Source organism: Pinus tabuliformis, chromosome 4_1, assembly GCF_031772625.1.
Source record: "Pinus tabuliformis cultivar Carrire ecotype Pingquan chromosome 4_1, CPIR1, whole genome shotgun sequence".
Taxonomy (NCBI): domain Eukaryota; kingdom Viridiplantae; phylum Streptophyta; class Pinopsida; order Pinales; family Pinaceae; genus Pinus; species Pinus tabuliformis.
In genome coordinates this window covers 622127540-622149578 of record NC_142303.1, presented here as the reverse complement: position 1 = coordinate 622149578, position 22039 = coordinate 622127540, and the positions used below count along the sequence as shown (strand labels likewise).

The window sequence follows — 22039 nt, the reverse complement described above, 5'->3', positions numbered from 1 at the left end:
CAACCTATAAGAGCCCGATTAGTGGAAACATCCAACCCATAAATGAGGTGAATTGAAATCTTCTTGGAGAGACATGGCTTTAAAAGGAACCCAAGCATAGTTGAAAGGCACTCCAAGAGCCACGTAATGAACAAATCATTGAAGTTGTTAGACAATTGGAGACTTTTGTCAATTACAGAGACAAGATTCAGGCTCAAAGATAATTAAGACTGATTGATGGTTGCTAAAACTTTTTAATTTTATATTTTTCTCTACATACTCAATGTTCTCAATTTATCTTACCACCACTTCAAAATCAAGGACTGTTGCTTTGAGATTTCAGATATACATAGCTAGACATAAATCATCATCTTCCAGTCACAAGCTACAATCCATCATTCTACTCGCTTCCTGATATTTTGCATTGACTGAACTGCAAAAATCATTTTGTAGGTACCCAACATGATAAAGGAAATTAATGCATGTTAAACCACATAAACTTCACACTTAAATGATGCCTACAGAAAGTAGCATCATAAGTTTCTTAAAGGTAATACACTCATGAAGAACTCTATTAAGGTCCATATGGGATGGGACTAGACTAAACTACACTTATCCAATTGTATACAATTTAAAAGGAGCAAGTTACCACTTTTTCAACTCCTAATTCATTTTGAATGGAGTTGTCTACACTCCAATATCCTAAAAAGACTCATAACGATTCTGACATTGTCATCTTTACAATATTGAGTCACATATACACTCTAATTGGTGAGTTATTATATGTTATAACTTCATATAGATTCCTTTCTTGTGCAGTAAACCTGCAACGAGGCACCAGAAGAATATCACAAACAATACATATGCCAGCTTACCCCATCTTTTAGAATGGACAACTGCTTCAAACAATGCCTCTACAACAGTCACCTGCACAACATAACAAGCCCCAACATAAGCTTCTCTGGGTGAACAATACATACATAAATGACACAAATTTACAATTCAAATAGGTTTTTGATGAGGACTCCCAGGTTTTTCCATTGATTCTTATTTTTCTCAACTATTTTGCTGGGGATTTTGAATATTTTCATAAATTTAATACAGTTTCCAGCCATGTCCCCAACTTTTTGTAGATCCTTGAAGAATATTCCTTGGTTTGTAAAAGTTGTAAACATGCACCCAAAGTTTTCCTTGAATTTTTTATTTTTCATAAGCTGAAGGTATAACATGTTAAATTTCAGACTGCTCTATGTTGTTTCAATTATTTTAGCCCAATTCAATTCTTCAATTAACAATCTTTCATCAATAATTAATATTTCCAATCATCAATAGTAATTGAAAATAGAACAGTAAATGCAATGCCAAAGGAGACAATCAATACATCAATAAGAGACACCAGATTTTCAGTCAATGACCAGGAAAAAACCCACTATGGGGAAAAACCTTTGTAATTCTTCTTCTATCATATTGTCATAAAATGTTCAATAGATAGTACACTGAGCCCAATACAAAATCATCCAGCAAAATTAACCCAACAACATTCAAAAACATCTTCCCAGCATCAATATAGATCAGAGACAACTTTTCTAGTTTGTCGTCAACTGCAATCAAATGTCAAATTTTGGCCCTAGATCCCAGGGAAAAACCCACTATGGGGAAAACCCTTTGTAATTCTTCTTCTATCAGATTGTCATAAAATGTTCAATAGATAGTACAATGAACCCAATACAAAATCATCCAGCAAAATTAACCCAACAACATTCAAAACATGTTCCTAACATCAATATAGATAAGAGACAACTTTTCCAGTTTGTTGTCAACTGCAATCAAATGTCAAATTTTGGCCCTAGATCCCAAACACACAAAGGAAGAGATATGTGTGTGGTTGAGAGCTTCCAACCGCATTGTTGAGCTTGCAAGCCTATGGTTATTGCTGAAATCTGCTTGTGTCAAGCTTACGGTCGGAAACCAAAAACCCTAAAACACGTGCGAGCTTCGGACCCTATAATCTCAGACCTGTACGAACCAAATTTCTCGACCTAGCCTCAGACTTGTCTGAACCAATTAATGAAGAAGAGAAGAAGAAGATGCTTGGTGATGTCCAAATGAGCTTCAAGTCACTTGTATTTATAGGCTTCCAAGGGTGTCCATTTTCTTGTTAGGGTTGACCTGATCAAATGTGACATTGTGGGCTTCAATTCAAAAGCACACTTTTCCCTTGTCCAAATTGAGCACTTCGATCGTCAAAATTGGTTCTCTCGAAAAGAGGAATCTAGTCCCATGGTTGGAATTTGTCACTGAGCTGCCAAATTAACATTAAAACCTTGCATAAGAAGCCACTATTATCCCTCTTTCAACAGGAGTTCTCCAGAACTTTTTGGCCACATCATATAAGCCCAGAGGATGTTCCTTATAGCCCTATAAAGGCATGTGGGTGTGTGTTATCTTGTGAAAGTGACTCTTACATCCCTGTTAGTGTGTATATCCATAGCTATTCTTGGCATTGTTTGTTTCATGATATGTCTACCTCTATGGCATTGCTGACTTCCCCTTGGTGGGCAATAATTCCCTCCCTTTATGGATATTCTTATATCCTAGGATAGTGCGCATGTATCATGGAGTAAGCATTGCTAGGAATCATGGTTTAAGGGAGAACTTGCATCAATAAAGCCTTGTAAGGGTGATCACCATATGTACCTTTCCCTAACATTATCCCTTTTGATCCTAGTGCACCCCCTACCCCATATGTTCCATGTGTCTTAGATATTTTGCACTCCCCTTTGGCCTTGGCTTTACATCCTGATAGTTTAACATTTTTCAATGCATTTGCATCTTCCAAGGCATCACGCTAAAGGTTTTGAGGCATAGAATGTGTCCATCTGATTCTCTATGCCTAGATGAAGCACTTGTCATTCAAAGCAGTCAGAACATTCTCACATAACTCAAGTTGCTGCAATGGACCGAAGTTTTGGGGCAAGTGGGCTTTCCATGTGGCATTGCAAGCAACAAAATTTGAAGCTACAATGAAGATGAGGCAAGAAGGCAACTTGTACAAGTCAAATCAACTCACCACTCACACCAAATTAGCCCAAATCCAAGCACTTGTACCACACCTGTGGCATGACATCATTCTCTTTCGGGTCATTTTGATGGATTAAATGAAGAACATGAGGCTAATATTGGAACATTAGAGCTTAGTGTGCAAATTTGGAGGCCCCAAGGGCTAATTATCAAGCATAAAGTGCAATCTACTCCAAGAAGGGACCAATGTCCTCTCAATCAAGTTAGCCATTAGCATTTGAAGTAAGATGGGCAAGCCGAATTCATCAAACAAAGTAGCAAGGGTCCTTCCAAGGTAGACTTTGAAGTAATTAGTGAACAAGCAAACCCCCAAGGGCTAAAACAACCTAATCAAGGTCAATACAAGGTAAAAAATCAAGCATATCAAGCAATTAAGGCAACCATTGGAATGACTCAAGGCAAAGAAATGAGGTTGAGTTTTGTTATGAATATAATTCATAACAATTAAATATAAAATAAATATAAATATTAAATAATTAAATATTAATCAGGTTAAATAGTCATTAAGTTAGGTGAAAAGGCATGTCTAAAAGACATGCCCATTCACGAAAGGTCACCTGCTGAGGTATAAAAGAAGGGTCTTATTGTAACATTCAAATCATCTTAAATCATCTTATACAATTTTATATATTAATAAATTATTGTTATTAAATACCTTGTGTATTTTTACATTCAATTTTTCAAGCTATCAGTTTTTCTTGTTCAGCCATAGTTTTTATGCTACATTGGTATCAGAGCCATGGCACACGATATAATCATGCGGGTCTTTGAACGTTGTTCGCCACACAACGTGCCATTACGTTGACATCCTGATTACGTTGAACAAATTAGTATTCAAGAAGCATTTCAGTGATTACAAAAATCATGTGTAGAAATTAAAGCATGTCGAAAGGAAATCGATAATAAGGACAGTGAAGAAACAGAACAAGGTGAAGCTGATATAAATCAAGATGAGGATTATATTGACAAACAAAGAGATTTTGTCAATAAAAAACTATCATTTGTGTCTCTAGAGCAAAAGCAGGCTTTTAAAGATGTGGAGAATGTAAATTCCTTCGATAAAATAGGCATGGTGGGTGAAGACAATTCAATTCTTATTGCTCCAGAGGTCGAGATTGATCAGGAAAAAAATTATGAGATATGTACAACCCATGTTTTTGATAGGAATGAAGGTGAAAGAGACTTTCAAAAGCATTATGAGAGGATGCCATGGTTGGCTTTGCCATTTGGAGACAAGACTATAAAGAAATTGTTTCGCTACTTCCAACTTCCGTTTACCCCGTTTACCCCAAACGTGGTCATTGTACATCCAGATGGGAAATTAGCGCCGGAAAGTGCATATTTTTACATAGCAGAACATGGAACCAAGTATTACCCGTTTACAAAAGAGCGGCTGGATGAGATTGAAGTGGCGGAAGCGAAGGAGAAAGCCAGAGAGAATCACAGACACTTGAGTCACTCTTGGTTTCTAATGAGCGTGACTTTGTGATCAAGCATGGAGGTGCCCAGGTCCCCGTAGCTGAGCTTGTGGGCAAAACAGTTGGTTTGTATTTCGATACCCTTTCGGGCTCCTCCTACCCAGGTTGTATGACTGCAGAGATTGTAAAGGTATACAAGGAAATCAAGAAAAGAGGAGAAGCTTTTGAGATTGTTTTCATCTTCGGTGACAAAGATCAAGAGACTTTTGAAGACCACTACAAGAGCATGCCATGGTTGGCTCTTCCATTTGGTGATAAAACCAGTCGGCATCTTGAACAGATTTTCGGTCGTAGAGACATTTCCTTGATTGTGATTGGTCCAGATGGAAAAACTATGAGAGATGAAGCCCTAGATCCTCTACTTAGTTATGGAGCCATGGCTTTTCCCTTCAGGGATGCTCATATTGAAAGGGCGGTGGAAGAGCTAGCTCACACATCACCCAAGGAGATATATTCCCGCGTGTGTAGCGAGGGGGGTCCCTTTTTATTGACACAGATTCGTAAATTTAGCTGTGAGCATTGCTATCAAGATGGATTTGCATGGCGATAGCATTCAATGTAGAGCAAATTTCAATTTCAAACTTCATCTGACTTGTGCTTTGAAGTATCAAACAGACAGCGAAGAAGACACAAATAGTGGGATGGAAATCGAAACCGAAACCGAAACCGAATCACTTATCATCCCCGCAGATATTCATTCTGACTATTCCTTCCTCGGTCCAATAGCAAGAACATGCGCGGGCTCTGAGTCCGAGAAAGAAGAATTCTAGACAGGACTGATAAACCTCATGCACGCACTGGTCATAGACAACCCTGATATTTTTGTAATGGCGGAAAAATTGGGAGGAATTATAGACACACTGGTCTCTTATCTATGGCCTGTAGAGGAATATATGGCAGATTGCTACTCAAAACTGTTGGCCACTCTAGAAACCCTTGAAAAAATCCGTGAGAATCTCCACATTAAAAATGACCTCCCTCCGGAAGTGAAGGAGGAGATCAGGCATTCGAATCAGTGGGTTTTTGCAAACTCTGGCATATCTGCACGATTAGTCAAACTAGAACTATTCAAATTGGTTGTTGTTCTGGACGCATTATATGGCTTTTGCCGGGGAAATGTTCGAGTCACATCGTTTGCAATGGCCAGAGCAAAGGGAGTTTCGTTGGCATTCATGGCGGTGTTTTCCTGTTGCGTTGTACAAGGAGCAAGATGCGTGACCATTGAGTTTCAGAATGAGTGCCCATTCGGCGTTTGACCAACCGCAACACAAATGGACGGCCAAAGATATTTGGAAACAAGACACTCGTGGACGATTCCACTCACTGCTAGTTCGACTAATGACAGTTCAATACTCCGCCAATTTTTTGGGGGGCTACCGTCAAACGTTGTAACCTTCGGGTTGATTTCGGTATATAATAACTATATATTATATATAGTACATAATAATATATCAAAAATTAAATTATATATATATATATATATATATAAAGAGAGAAGGGAACAAAAGAAGACAACCTTGGACTGAAAATAGAGTTATTAGAGAATTATAGACACTAAGCCACCACTCACAGAGACCTTCCACCTTACATATGTCGAGACGACAACCGCAAAGACAATTGCCAGCAATATAGCTTTGAGGACAAAGCTTCTGAAGGAAGGGGCTATGTTATGAATATAATTCATAACAATTAAATAAATAAAATAAATATAAATATTAAATAATTAAATATTTATTAGGTTAAATAGTCATTAAGTTAGGTGAAAGGGCCATTCATGAAAGGTCACCTGCTGAGGTATAAAAGCAGGGCCTCATTGTAACATTCAAATCATCTTATACAATTTTATATATTAATAAATTATTATTATTAAATACCTCGTGTATTTTTACATTCAAGTTTTCAAGCTATCAGTGTTTCTTGTTCAGCCATAGTTTTTATGCTACAAGTTCTCTTGAAGGAAAGAATAGCCCACATCAAGTAAAGTTATGGAAACATGTGGATGATGTGAGGCTCCCAAGGACATTTCAAGGTCAAAAAGTCAATTTTAAGCCTATTCTCAAGCAAGTTTCACCTCAACCAGCTAGCCGTTTGCAAGAAAAGAGGTTGAATCCTCAATTTTGGAGTAAAGAAGGTCAAACAAGCAAAGTTTTGCATGAAGAAGTCTTCCCCAAGTGATGCAGGAGCATTGGCAAACTTTTATAAACATTATTATTGTTTTGAGAAAGTTGGATTCCTCATGCAATGATTTTAATTTTGTAATAATTAGTCGGACTCTAGAAACATTGTCATCGAATATTATAGATTAGGCTAGCAAATAAAAAGTAGTTGTAGTTTTTATTTTATCAAATTAGTTACTAAAATAATGGGTCTTATCCACATATTAGGATCTTGATCCTATTTTAGATTTTAGAATGATTTTTATAAATTAGTACGTGGAGAACTAGATAAGGATTAGAAGTATGAGTGTAAGAGAAGGAAAAAGCTAATTCCTTCCATTATGAATTCTCTCTTAATTCATTGAAGGAAAAAGCTATCTTGCTGTAATATATTTTTCAAGATATGATATTATTTTGGTTTTGGTGGAGTATTGTAAATGAATATACAGTCAACGACTTGTTGATTTGATGCATATTCCAAGTAACCATTTACTACTCTTTCTAGCAGTTCTTTCTAATGGAGTTACAATGGAATGAAAAGTTGTTACATCCACAATTAAAATTTTTGCATACTAGTTGATTGAACTGATATGATCCAACCTTTGATTGATTACTCTGTAAAATTTATGTGTGAGTGATAATATTGATTGTTACAGTCAAGATTCATGCATTGAAGAAATTCAATAATTTCCAGCACTTAATTGATAATTGTTAATTCAGTATTACATCATGAAAATAAAACATTGGAACACAGGATGGTGGATGATTCCAACTGATTGTTAAGTCTTCAAAATGGTATTCTTAAACCCAAAGTCTTGCTATCAATTGAGGAAATAGAATGGATATGAAGGGGTTTATTTTTTCTTCAAATCAGATTGCAATCCCATTAGATGACTGTGTAAACTTTCGTATTTTAACACAAATTGTTTTCTGAAGAATAATTTGGCAAAACCTTGGCATCAATTAGTATCAGAGCAGCAACAATATCCCTCCTCCATGATTATGTAGAAGATCTAACTTAAGAAATTAAATTATGTCTTTGGTATCACATGTTGTGCTTGTAAGTATGTTCTACAGGTATAAAAGATCATGACCTAACACTTCAAGGAATCCTTATCAGGTTTGTCAAGGAACATCTCCAGGTATGTCTCAAACTATACTTCTTACATGATTCTCTTAAAGGTATGATCATCCTATTTTTAAATTTTGCATTATTAACATCGTTATGTCTAGCTATATTGAATCATATTGATTCTTATTTTGGGTGATTCATCACTTGATAAATCTACCCCACTCCTATTCTTAACTGATTTTATAGAGCCCTAGACAGGTTCTCTGGAAAACCCTAAGCTAAGGGTATGCGAATGTTAATGTCTGAAAACCTAACATTGCTTAGGGTTATTGAGAATTTTTTTTTTGAAGTTTGAAGTTTTTATTGATGATGTCATGAAATCTTAACTTGTTAGGTTTGAATGATGATTGACAGAAATCCCGAACCTTTGAAATTTGGGTATTTTAGGGCTTGCTTTGCTATGAAACTCTAGATCCTTAGGGTTTGGTTGGGTTTATAAGCAAAACCCATATTATATATTTGGAGTCCTAGGAATGAAACCCTAGCTTGGTCTAGGTTAGTATATGTCTAATGTATTAATGACATTTGACATATGGCATGCTTATGCATGATAATGAATTCGTAGATATGTGTTGACCTAATTATTGAAGGTCATAAGTCTTAGGATTTAATATAAGTCCTTGTATGAGATTCTAGGATGATGATATTTGGAAATCTAGAGTTTTGCAGCTAAACCCTAGCAGGAGTTAAATTCTCTAGTATGTGTGATATAACAATCTGAGAACTATAATGATTGTTGAGGTTGTGAAAATGAAATTCTAGGGTTTTCAAGTTAAACCTCAGTAGAAGTAAAAATCGCTAACGTATGATGATAATGTGATAATTTGAGATTTGTGTAAGATTGTTGAAATCTGAGTTCTAGTTGTGATTGATAGTTGATTGAAAAATCTAGGGTTTGCAACTAACCCTAGTGGAAGTCGGTCATGTTGATGACTAAGTTGTGATTGGTTTTTACTGATTACTTCTCTTGTATGAAATGTAGGGTTAAAGGCATATAAAAAGGCCATTTCAGAAAGATTGAAAAAAAAATCACTTTTTTTTATATGAGAAGGAGCATTTACCTTTTTTCTACTTTGACAACTTTTTTTAAGGTGAAGAGCTGGGCTTTTGAGCAGGACATAACTTGAAGAGTTAATAAAATTAAAACCAGTTTCTGATGGGCGGGGAAGAAGGGGAAAAGGGCGGGGAAGAAGGGGAAGACCACTGGGCTTTTGAGCAGGTCATAACCTGAAAGGTTAATAAAATTTAAACCAGTTTCTGAAGGGCGGGGAAGAAGGGAAAAGGGCGGGGTAGAAGGGGAAAATTTAAACCAGTTTCTGAAGGGCGGGGAAGAAGGGGAAAAGGGCGGGGTAGAAGGGGAAGCAAAGTAAAAAGAAAAGGTCAGTGAAGGTATAAGGAAGGTTGAAGGTCGAAGACCAAAGGTCGAAGACCAAAGGTCGAAGACCAAAGGTCAGTGAAGGGGAAGCAAAGTAAAAAGAAAAGGTCAGTGAAGGTCGAAGAGCCGGGCCATGAATTGTGAAAGTTGTTAGATGCTTTGTAGATCTATATTCGTTTGAAATGTTTCTAGGGTTTGTTATATATTGTAGTAGGGTGTGACATACCTTTGGAAGAAACATTGAAACCCTAGATGTAATGAAAGATGTTATGAAGTAGTCTAGGGTTTATGACAAAGTCCCTAGCAATATGTTGAAGAGTATGTGTCTCTTGTTTGTTTTGGTATTTGATATATATAATGTTGAAATGCTTCCGTAATTCTGATATGGCTAACTTCATGCTTTTATAGTTTTGGATGTACTTTCTATCTAAGTTGTGCAGGTACACAATCTTCAATATGGTGAAGATGTTCGTTGATAAGCATGATGTGGATGATGATAACTCTGATGAAATGGTTGGAAGCCACAAAAGATTCTCCGATGTCGAAGTAAAGAAGTTGATCTCCCTAGGTTAAGAGGGAGCCTGAATAAGAAAGATCTCCCTGAGATTAAGAGGGAGCCTAGATAAAGGGAAGCTCCCTGGTTGAGAGGGGGCCTTTGATTGGAGAATGCATTTTGAAAGATATGTTGATGAATATGAAGTAGGAAAGGAACGTGTATGATTGAGGAATCTTCTGTCAAGATTTGGTTGATAGTCCTACTATGATGAGAAGCAACATCTGTTGTCTGGAAGACCCCGAAGGTTTGTATTTGATTATATACATGTGAAAGTATATTATTGATTGGGGTTGTGTTTGTACAGGTAAATCTCTCGAAGGTTTTGATAACATGTTGGTTATCGATCAATTTGATCAGGAGAGATTCGTTGTCCTTGAACTACTGGATCAACAAGAGGCTTTGTGAGTGAAGCATTTCCTGGGAGGACATTTGGCTGACACTTTGTGTTGATGTCTATGTCCCGAAGTTGGAAAGGTGGAGTTGATTGTAGAGCTCTGTTTTTGGATACACACATGGATCCTTGGGTTGATGGTTAGCAAGTAAACCTGATGGTACCTATAGAGGCTAAAAGCTTGAGCCCATCTTAGTCCCACCCGGATAGATTTCCCTGGTCAGGAATCTAGTCTGTGGCATTACGGTGCCTAAATTGTTGAGAGACCAATGGATAGATTGCCTTGGTCAGGAATCTAGTCCATGGCATTGTGGTGCCTAAAATTCTTCATAGATGATGTGGTTTGAGATCTTCCATATACCACTTTGATTATATGTAAATATGAATACCTCCCTAGTTAAGAGGGAGTGTTGGAAAATGTAACTAGGTTCAGTCTTCATAATTGTACTTGAAGTCAAAATGTAATATATTTGTCAAAAGAATTTTCTTATTATTGAAATTGACTTATTAAAGCATGGATTTCATGCTTGGATCAAATGTCTTGGGTCAAATGTCTTAGGTCAAGCCTCCATTGAAGGCCTTAGGTTAATTGTCAAAGTCAAAAATTTTGTTTGAAGACTCCTGCTCCATCAAGGTCTCCTTGCTGTCGACTTCAAAAGAATCCTCATCAAGTCCACTACCCTAAAACAAACTCATGTCGGCTCAAAACAGTGACACTGCTCCTCAAATATCATTTTGGCTCATTTATGGACAAACAAGTATAAATAGGAGGGTGTACCACTCCACAGTTTGAACAACAAGCTCGCATATATATCTAAAGAAAGGTTCGATCATCACAGAAGAAGAAGCTCACATAAATCATAGAATGACAAGTTCAGATCTCTCTAAAATAAAGTTTGAATGCCATAGTTTATACCCTCGGTGTAATCACAGAAGTTCATATCTATTGAAAGGAAGGTTTGGTGCCATCTCAAAAGGAGAGTCTAATTGTTATTATAGTGAGAAATTCGGATGGCGTACATGCATATTCTCGGTGCTGTTACAGTAAGACAATGCTATCACGTGAAGGTGCTATAACACTATGGAGCTATCTCTCGATGCTATCACAGTGAGGTGTTATCACAGTTTCAGTGCTACTACATAACACAGTCCCAATGCAAACTCGGTCTCGGTGTAACGTCAATGAGAAGAGTTCGATGTAACTATAGTGAGGAGGTCCTGGTATTACAGTAATGATCTCTCGGTAGCATTACAGTGACAAGGATGACTTGACGGAAGGAGTCTCTAGTCTATATTGTAAAGGCCTTGGTCGTCTCATCTTGAATCTAATGAAAGAAGAATTTGTGATTGGGTTTTACCCTCGAGGGAGGTTTTGCCCTAGAAGGCTAGGGGATGCATATCTATCTATCTATCTATATATATATATATATATATATATATATATATAGATATATATATATATAGATATATATATATATATATATATATAGATATATATATATAGATATATATATATATATATATATATATATATAGATAGATATATATATATATATATATATATATATATATATATATATATATATATAAGTTTTTTTTTCAATAGTTCTTTTATAGTCCTTAAAAATCAGTTTATTGGAACAAATTGGTTATGGTGTGGTTGCTATGTTTTTCCATTTTTGAATGTTATTTTGTGTCCACTATAGTCAAATATTTCTCTTTTTCCAACATGGTTAATGAAGTTCTTGTTACCCATCCATAAACATGGGTAACCCTAGGAGGAAATTTTTCTCCTATGATGCAACTTCCCAGCCATACAATTGTTAAGAAAGTGTAGCTGCGATCGGTATTTTTATCATCAAAATCAAAGGAGAAATAATTTTCCATCTAGTTGTCCAAGTCGGCCCCACCACTTAAGGGGTTTGACCCAAAGTCAAAACCCACTTGATTGGTCTTCTTTATATTGGCAATTCAACTCCTCCATTTCGCATCACTTCAACTCATCAATTTGACCTATTCCAAGGAATTTTGTTCACACATGCGAAGGAGGAAGAAGACAAAGTTTTCCAGTGAAGTTTGACCTCTCTTATCTCTGCGTTGACCAACGTTGACTTGGTTCTTTTATTTGTTGTTTGACCAAACCTTTGACTATGATTGGAGGTCGAATCTTCTTAGGATCTTGGACTACTCATTGACCTAGTTTCTGTTTCTATTTTGGGCATTGACTGAGGTTTGACTACAAGTTAAACTTGAGGTTTGACCGAACCTTTCTATGGAATTGCATGACCGAATTTCGTCCCTTTGACTAGTAGCCTTAGGCTGAAATTCGACCCCTTGTACAAACTTTGACCAGTGAGCAAATCGTTGACTCTTCTCTCTGTTTTGACTAATTTTGACTTGCCATTTAATGTGGTCAATGATTGACCTTTGACTGGAATACTCTGATGTACAATTTGGATGAATTGCTCTCTCTCTCATAAGGAAAGATTATTGGTTTTTCCTGTTAGTTTTTGATGGATATGGTAGCATCAGACATGTGTTCTAGTCTCAAATGATGCTAAGAGGCTAAGGAACACGAGATCTCCAAAACCCATAAAAGCTTTCACGAGATAAGCTTGGGAAACACCTTAACTAAATTAATTTTCCATAATTAAAATATTTCCTAACTCTAACTTAGGAAAATTGGTAAATTAAAAGTTTATTAATTAAGGATGTTCAAGAGTGGTCTAGAGGCTTCTATTCATGGAGTCTAATTGATCGTAGCCATCGATAGAGATCAAATCGTGGCCATTAAGACTCCAACGAAATATTATAAGAGCAGGTCAAAGGGCTTGGAGATAGCATTAGTGTGATCACTGTGAGCAACAGGGATTGAATTCTCCAGTTCACATTATTCAGTGAGGGTACAGTTTGAGCCAGGGAAAGAACATCAGAGAGAGGGAGCACCAGAGATTTGGGAGCAAAGATTCAGAGGAGATTTTCCTCAGTTTTCCAATGTCAGGAGACAGGAAAGGAGGAGGCCGAATTATCTGCAGAAGAGGTCGATTTGAGTAGTGTGAGTTAGCCAGTCCAATAGTGTGAGTTTTTAGAAGAGGGTTTGTTCAATGGCTGTAAGATCAGATTAGTGTCTGAAAGGCAAAGCAAATTCATTCCAGAAGCAGAGGTAGGCTAGATGGCCCAGTTGGAGGCAAATCCAGGGTTGTACAAGTCACTCAAATGCTACAATGTGTATTGCAGGCAGCAGTGTGAGTTTCCAGTGTAAGGTGCGAGCGGGGTAGAGGAGGCTGAGTTGATTAGTAGAGGAGATCTTGGATCTCCAGCTTATTTTGCCAGTGGATAAGCAGAGGTTTTCCAATTGGCAACCAGTTGTAATGATTCTCAAATTGTTGCATCATAAAATAAACCCTCCAGTGTCAAAGGTGAGACCATCCTCATATGGGCTCTAAATTTGCTGCCATACCTCATATGGTGCTAAGGCCGACTTGGGGGCATGTTGGGTCTAGGTGTATCATCTTGAAGAATCATCAAATGTAGTACAAAGTGGCAGAACATCCTGGGTCTAGGAGGTGCCCAGGGTCATGTGTAATGTGCTACTATTGCTCAAAGGACCAAGGCTCTTAATGCTTCACCTATGATTGCCAACATACTTCTCAAATGGCTTGGGCACCTACAAGTAAGGTGCCCAAGACATGGGTTGTTGAACCACTTGACAATCACATCATAGATTCTAGTGAAAGAAACTAGTCATTAGGTATAATAATCATTATTCATCTAAGTGAACCAAGCTTGAATGCAATGGACTATTTAATACTTCAAATAGGGATTCCCTTCCAAAATCAGGGCCTTGAACTCACAATGATGTTTTCTCCCTAGGTAGGAGTGGCTAATGGACAACCCTATTAGGTGTTTCCTGCCCCTAGGGGGAAGTAACATTTCCTCAGTCCACCCTTCAATTGATAGGTGTTAGCGAACAATAATGATGGTACAGAGGGGAGAAAACTTCATGGCCAAGTGCCATTGTCAAAGGGAATGGCTGATGGGGGATCCACGTCTTGAGTGGATGTATGTGAGGAGGGAGCAATCACGGATGAACGAGTTAACAACTTGGCCTTTGTTTTTCCACCCCACTTGTGCACCTTTTACTTTTTCTTGATTCTTTCCTTATATTGTTGCTCATAGCTCAAGGGTTAGAGCTTAATTTGAATGATATGGTAGTTAATTACCTCTTAGTGATGAATCGGTTCATCGCTCGTTGCAGTTGGGACATGCAAGGGTTCCTTCTTTTGATGTAATGGAGCAACATGTGCTCAGGAACCGGGTGATGGACATAATGAGTGAGGTAGAGGTCATGCTAGGCTTTTGCCTGCGTGCTAATGTGTATGTCCATGGCCATCTTTTGCAATTTGATTTTCTTTCTTTTCATTTTGTTTTGTGACCATGATGTGCTCTTTCTGTTTCTTTCAGCTGCATCAACCTCCTAGGGCAAGGTTTCCAAGCTATACCCAAGTATGAGGATGTATGGGTGCCAAATCCCAAAGAACCAATGGTTAGTTGAAACTTGAACCTAAAGAGTGGATGTGACATATGGTTTTGTAATGTAAGATGGAAGGTGTTAAGTATGATATATAGGTTAGATGGAACAACACTATCTCAATCCAGGCTTCCCAAGTAGTGTCCTTCCTATACCCATTGGGCCATTAGGGGAGGTCCCACTAGATTAGGATCGAAGATTAACCCCCCTTTTAAGTTGAGAGAACAAGATCATGGTCAAAACCCCTCCTTTTGGATCACCCCATAATCCATATCAAATGCCCAAATAGAAACAAGCATAAGAACCTGATTGCAAAATGATTAAATTACCTTTTGATCAGAAGCCCACCTTCTTCTATGTGCTCATGTTGGATGGGTGAGAAGTATATGGCTGATGAAAGTGGTGGAGATGTAATGGCAGTCATCAGCTAGTGGTGGCTGTCAGGGGCTGCTGCCTGGCTGGTTGTCTGTCAGGAATAAGATAAAAAAAATTCCCCTAGGGGTTACCCATTTTGGTGGGTAACAGTGGTCATGCATAATGCAATTGAAATTGGTACGAATTTTATGTTTAGGTTATATTGGATCTAAACATTTTACATAGCTTATACATTCTTCTCAGTATACAAAAACCAGGGTGAGATTCATGGGGTCTCACTACAAAATTTAACCAGCCCCCCTTCTAGCAATAAAACCATTTCAAAATTTGCAGATGACCCAGCAATTGCACCATGCATTTAGAAAGATGTCATTGAAGAGTTAGATAGTGATTACAGAATCGCTTAGTCCTGATTGATATGGCTCTATAATCAGAAATATTAGATATTGTGAGATGATGCAAAGATCAGGAAATATATATTCTTCCCTTTATGCATATTACAGTCAGATTATGACTAGAAATCATCACTATAATCCTAGCATTCAAGGGACTTCTGAATGCTGAAATTCTTTCAATTATGCATCTTGTTTTGTGATCATAAACCAATTACATTTTATTATATATTGTTGGCAATTCACTAATACCTTTTATGTATCTGTAAATCTTAAAATGTGATTTCGGTCTGATGGATGCAACGAGGTGTCTTTTACAACATAAAATAACTGGCAGATACATACAAGACTGTCCTTAAGAGTCCTATAATGGCACACAAAAAAATGTACATGCAGCAAAATTATATAGTACTTTTACAAGCATTCCATTAAAATTTTGTTGTATTTAAGAATGATTCTCCTATTCCTGCTATCTATTCTTTTAGGTGATAGTAGATGCATATTCTGCAATTAAAAGGGCGATGATAAAGGAATACGCACAACATTATTCTGAGGTGATTTCCAATAAAATCCCTGCATAGCTGCAGCAAACAAGTCACATGCTGCAAGAGCATATATAAGAAGGGCATTCAATCCCATCCATTCTAGTAATACCGTTGGCCGCCTATACCCAGACATATCAACCTGCACAAAGAAGCCAAATTCTTAAAGTGGCCATTATTGATAGAACTAATGTTAGATAAACCGATATCAATAATGCTGATGCAAAAAAAAAAAATTATACTCATTAGCATATGGATATCCTTGGGTAGTACTACTTCCCTGAGATTAATGATGCACTAATGAATGGAATTTTACCTAAGCTGCCAGGGTGCTTGGTTTCGGAGGTGGGGATGGGGATGGCAAGAGGGGCAACATATTTTGAAACGGGGGAATGGTGTTCATCAAGGGCACACTGTAACCATATATATTTTATAATATATATGAAAAATCTATAAAATAATTGACAACATGCACAATGCATAATGTCATTCTCTGCAACAACAAAAACAAGCACATTGCTTCATTAAAGTTTTGAACAATCATACAAAAAAATGAAGAATGGCCAACTTGATCGTATCATTGAAAATTTAAAATTGACATTAATAGGTCTCATTCTCAAGTCCTGAAAATTTAAACCAAGGGAAAAGTACTACATTCAGTGCACTTCACCACTTCACTGTCCATAATTGTCCAGAAATGTTTAGCCAAAATTGAGCACTGAGATGCCTTCACTGCTGGACTGTTCTCCCCCACTGCTGGATATGAAATGGTAAAAATCAGAGGGAAATTAGTTTTTTGAGTACATAAGGGTGTGAGGTACGTGAAGGATTAGGGCTTTGGGGGAGAACCTGACCTTGCCCTTGCACTTTCGCACCCATTCAACTAGAATTTTACCATAGGCAAAGGATCGATGAAGAAAGAAAACTGCGTGGTATGATATATTCCATTACGTTGTTTATGTGTTTGAATGCTGCAAGGAACGAAATCTGAGGAAAACAACTAGGCAATAGGACATACGAAGTGAAAAATGGCAATTATAATAGGCTCCTCTGGTTGAATTGTTGTAGTAAACAACAGCTTTTAAGTTTTACCATATGTTGGCATAGGTTCGAAACTAAAGATGGCATTTTTTTTAAAATTAAATACTTCTTATCTTCACACAAATATATTTACATCAGCGAAGTGAAAAGCATTGGGTAGCAGGGTATATACAATGGCACTTATATCCTCTTCCTTCATACTAAAGCAAAAAAAAAAAAAATAGTCCAAATATGCATCAAGCTCTAACAGTTTGGCATCTTTGATAAGCAAGAAACCTTTAGCCAACAGTTGCATGCACACCTGATCCCCTCACATATGAAAAAATGCAGACTATTACCCATCCATATGCATGAGTATCCCTAAGAAAAAAAAATCTCCTATGATGGAGATTGCTATCCAATACTACACATGTTAATTTCCCACAGTTCTATGTTATTACAATCACTTAGCCCAATTTTTTCTTCAATTAGTAATCACTTTCAAATCAATTGTCTTCCAATAACTAATAGCAAGTCTAAATAGAATAATAAATGCAATGTACAATAGAAGACAATCAAGAGCAACAACAAGAGACACCAGATTTGGTCAAAGACCAAGGAAAAACCCCAGAAGGGGGAAAACACTTCCAAATTCTTCTTCTATTAGATTGTCATCAAATGTTCAGCAGAGAGATTACAATGTTCCAATTCATCAATCAAAAGTCAAAGTCAAACTTTTGACTATCCAACAAAACCAACTAACCAATATCCAAATGATGAGCCCAATAGTCAAATCTTGTCAACAAGTCAAATTTGCAATTCTGGTCAAAGTCAACAGCAGTAGCAGCAATCACAAATGGTCAACGGTCAACAGTCAACTTGCCTTCAAAAAAGCTCAGTCAACCCTCAAAAAATACAGCCTTGAATGCTGGTAAAAATGCAGTCAAAGCAATCCCAAAACAGTCCTCCAAAATCGGTCAAAGTCAAAGTCCGCTGAAACCCTAGTTGCAGAACTGCAGTTAACCAAGGTCAAAGTGCCTAGAAAAATTCATCCTCCTTGCCAAAGAATTCAGCCTCCAAAACAGATCCAAAAAGTCAAGTCAAATCATGTCAAACCACTCCAAAACTCCAAAAAGTCCACACTGGTCAAAGGCTGGTCCAATACAATTTCAGTTGAATCAGAAATTTCCTCTCTCCTCCTCACACGTGTGAAAGGGTCCTGCAATTTTCAGACTTGTACAAAATTCCAAGAAGACGAAGATGTGTGATGATGATGTCCAAATGAGGTTGCCTTGATTTGTATTTATATCTGATTTTGGAGGTGGTTTTTCCCTGTCTAGGCTGACTTGAATTTTTGTGCACATGTGAGTTTTCACATTAAAAACATATTTTTCCTTGACCAAATTAAATTCTTCCAAGGGAAAAGAGGGTCTTCTCCAGATGAGGAAGGATGTCCAAAGAAAGGAATTTGCTCTTGAGTTGCCAAATTAACACTCTCTCTTAGCTAGGGAGAAATTTTTCGCTGCATCGTAAGTCCCATCTCAAATGTCTCGTCATCATCAAGTCAAATGTCATCTCTGCTCATCTATGTTCATCGGTTGAACACTCTCAGATCTAAAGAAGAAGAATTTGACATCATAGGGCAGCTCAAGCTACCACCCTCTATCCAAGGACAAAAGGCAAGATACTACTTACGGTGAGGTAAGGATCACGGCTATCCTACTGTTTGTTGATCTTCCCAACTTTCAATTTGGCAGCTCAATGACAAATTCCAACCATGGGACGAGATACCTCATTTCAAGAGGACCAATTTTGACTATTGCAACGCTCCATTTGGACAAGGGAAAGTGTATTTTTGAATTAAAGCCCACATGTGCACATTTGATCAGGTCGGACCTAAAGCAAATTGAACACCATTGGAAGGCTATAAATACAAGTCAAGTGAACCTCATTTGGACATCATTATAGAGCATTTTTCTATTCTCTTTTTTGGTTTGGCTCGCACAGGTCTGAGGCAAGTTCGCGGAGATTGGTGTTGATTTGTGGTAGCATTGGATGTGCTCTAGCCATGAAAATTGGTGTAGAGGCTATAGCACATGAGATCTCCAAGAGCCAGAAATGGTTTGGGGTAATTCCACCTAGATAGAGAGATATTAAAATAATTAATATTTTTAATGGGGTTCCTAAGTCTAAACTTAGGAAAATTAAAATATTAATGGGTATTAATATAAAACTGGGTGAGAATGTTCTAAATGACATGGATCAAGCCAAATCTAATCTTAGTCATTGATTAGGGACTTAATCTCGGCCGTTGAAGACTCAATAGAAAGAGTATAAGAGGAGGCTTGAGGGTCAGTTGGAGATACACCAAGATTGATCAGTGAGTTCAATTTTCTGGAGCGGGGTTTGCTGAGAAAATTCGAACAAGTGATCTGTTGCAGCGAGGGGCAGTGAATACATAGCAGAGAGGCAGAGATAGTGCTTGAGAGTTAACGCAGTGACTAAAGAGGCTAACGCAGGGGCAGCCAAAGCTACCCAGAGGCAACAGGAGCCACGCAGAGGCAACTAGAGACTAAGCAATGGCTAATGGGCCTGCATGGGTGACGCAAAAGGCCAGAGAGCTAACGCAGAGAGGCAGAAGGTTGACGCAAAGAGGCAGAACGCTAACACAGAGAGGCAGAAGGCTGACGCAGAGGATTCAAGATCTACGCTTAGGCTAGTAGGGCTGACGCAGAGCCTAGGAGAAGCGTCGGAAATATTTTCATGGGGCAGACTAGCTGAATATTCGTCTGCCGTGTAACAATCTCTGTTGGGTGAGCTAGTTCGGCACCTTAGTTGTACTCAAGAAATCTGCATAATAATAAAACCTTCAAAACTGCTACACCGATTTTCCCGCATTGGGTTTTCCTGGGGACAATTGTACAAAAAGAATGGTGTCCCTTGTGTGTTTGTCTCAATATTTCAGTTGATGATCTGTATATGAGTTAAGGTTGCATCTGTGTTTATTTTTAGTATTTATATTTATAAATAACTTGTTAATGTAAAAAACTAGGAAAATTTAAACCAGAAGATGCAGTAGGTATTTCTAACAGGTTAGACTTAGAAATTTCAACATGGTATCAGAGGATTACAAATCACAGGAGGACTAAAGGCACCAGTGATATCATAAATTTGCAGCAGTAGTAGCTGTCTTGAGAGACAGAGTTGCTCCTAAGCAGAAGGCAACAGAGAAGGAGTGACGTAGAGGACCTACGTCATCATTTTGAGACAAAGAGAGGGCCAGCGCAGAGGCAGAGAGAGGTAGAAGAGGCTCACAAAGAGCCACATCGTTCTACTCTGCCAGGTAGGCTTGATGCAATTGGCCATAGGAGTGATTCAGCATTTGTCAAAACTGCGTAGAGCTGGAAGGCTCAGTTTCTTTAGTTGCTGGGGCCTAGGGAGCTGTGGGCAGATTGTGGAGTTGGTGGGGTGATGTTTCTGTCGGAGCAAAGCCACAGTACCTAACGGAACAAAACCAAGGTAGAGGGAGTCGTTGTCTTGACGGATTTCTAGCCAAGAAATCCAGATCCGAGTTGCAATTGCAAAGACAATTGGAGAGGAGCGGTTCGACATTTGGGGGGAAGATTTTCAACAGGGAAATCAAGACTTAGAGGGAGATTTCCAAGAGGGAAGTCGAAACTCAGAGGGAGTCCAGAAGAGGAGCAGAGATGGCAGTGAATGGACTGAGGGATCAGGACAGGTTGGACAGGGCTTCCAACTTTGTCATCTGGAAGGCCAGGATCCTGTCAGTCCTGGATAGACATCACATCAAGGGCTTTGCCTTGAGAACCGTGGCTATCCCAGCAGACCCAGCTGATAATGAGAAGTATGAGGATGCAATGGCGAGGGCAAAATGCATAACCCTTAATGGGGTCAAGGATCATGTCATACCACATATTGCCGAAAAGAACACAGCAAAGGAGATGTGGGATACTTTGACGACATTGTATCAGGGCACTTCTGTGCAACGGAAGATGCTATTAGAGAATTAGTTGCAGTCGTATCAGATGCAGAACGGGGAGAGGATAGATCTATACCTCCTCAAATTGCAGGAGATTCGGGACCAACTTACTTCCATAAGGGCCATGCTGAATCAGGAGTTCATGGTGAGGACTACCCTAAATGAAGTCTCCGAGGAGTGGGAGACATTTTTCCAAGGCATTTTGGGCAGAGCTACTCTTCCAAGATGGGAAGTAATGTGGGCAGCTCTTCACCAAGAAGAGAACAAACGGTTGACCAAGGCAGGGAGTAGTGGCAAAGGAGGTCGAATCAAGAAAGAGGAGGAGGATGTGGCTCTGGCATCTGCTAGACAACAAGGGAAGAGGAAGAAGAAGGATGTCTCCAAGGTGAAGTTCTTCCATTATGGGGAGTTGGGTCATTATGCAACCCAGTGTCCCAGGAAGAAGAATAAGGGAGAGGCTTTTGACTCCAAGGCAGCTCCGGCTAAGGCGGAGAAAGAAGTCGAGACTGATGATGATTGTGCCATGAGTGCTCATGCACCTATAGAGAAGAGGTCAGGTGACATCGAGCTGTAGTCAGGGGGACTACAGAAGATGAGGGGCAAGATCCTTGAGGTACCCAAACTCTTGGATCATATCTGGCTACAGGAGCACCGAATGACAGTAGCAGGATGACGGATGTCGGTAGAAGCAAGATGTGATGGAGCGACGAGGCAGTGCTAGAGTGAAGAGGTCTGTAGCAGCACAGAGGTGGTTGCAGCAATGTGAGAAGCACAAGGTTGTTTGCAGTAGTGCGAGAGGCACAAAGGTGTTTACAGCAGCGAAGAGGCACAGAGGGAGCATAGGATAGCAGCAGAGGTAGCTTCAGCATCAGGAGGCTCCCAGACTGACAAGGATGTCATAATTCGGGTAGATCAGTTACTTACATCTTGGTAACTAAGTTGCAGTGCAACAATTAGCAGTGGCAGTGCTATGGGCAGTATTGACAGCATGTTAAGAGGGAGTTGCAGTACATATGTAGCAGTGGCAGTGG

General features: G+C 38.6%; 1 protein-coding gene across 1 annotated transcript in view; it reads right to left on the bottom strand.

Moving 5' to 3' along the window:
* Positions 1-458: 458 nt before the first annotated feature.
* Positions 459-22039, bottom strand: part of LOC149177557 (uncharacterized) — a 367210-nt gene continuing 345629 nt past the window's right edge. Inside the window, exons 12-13 of the mRNA XM_089420162.1 lie at positions 15987-16130; positions 459-906 (exon numbers count right to left, since the gene is read on the bottom strand). Coding sequence (XP_089276288.1) covers positions 766-906; positions 15987-16130 — 285 coding nt within the window. The 3' untranslated portion in view covers positions 459-765. The remainder of the gene's footprint in view (positions 907-15986; positions 16131-22039) is intronic.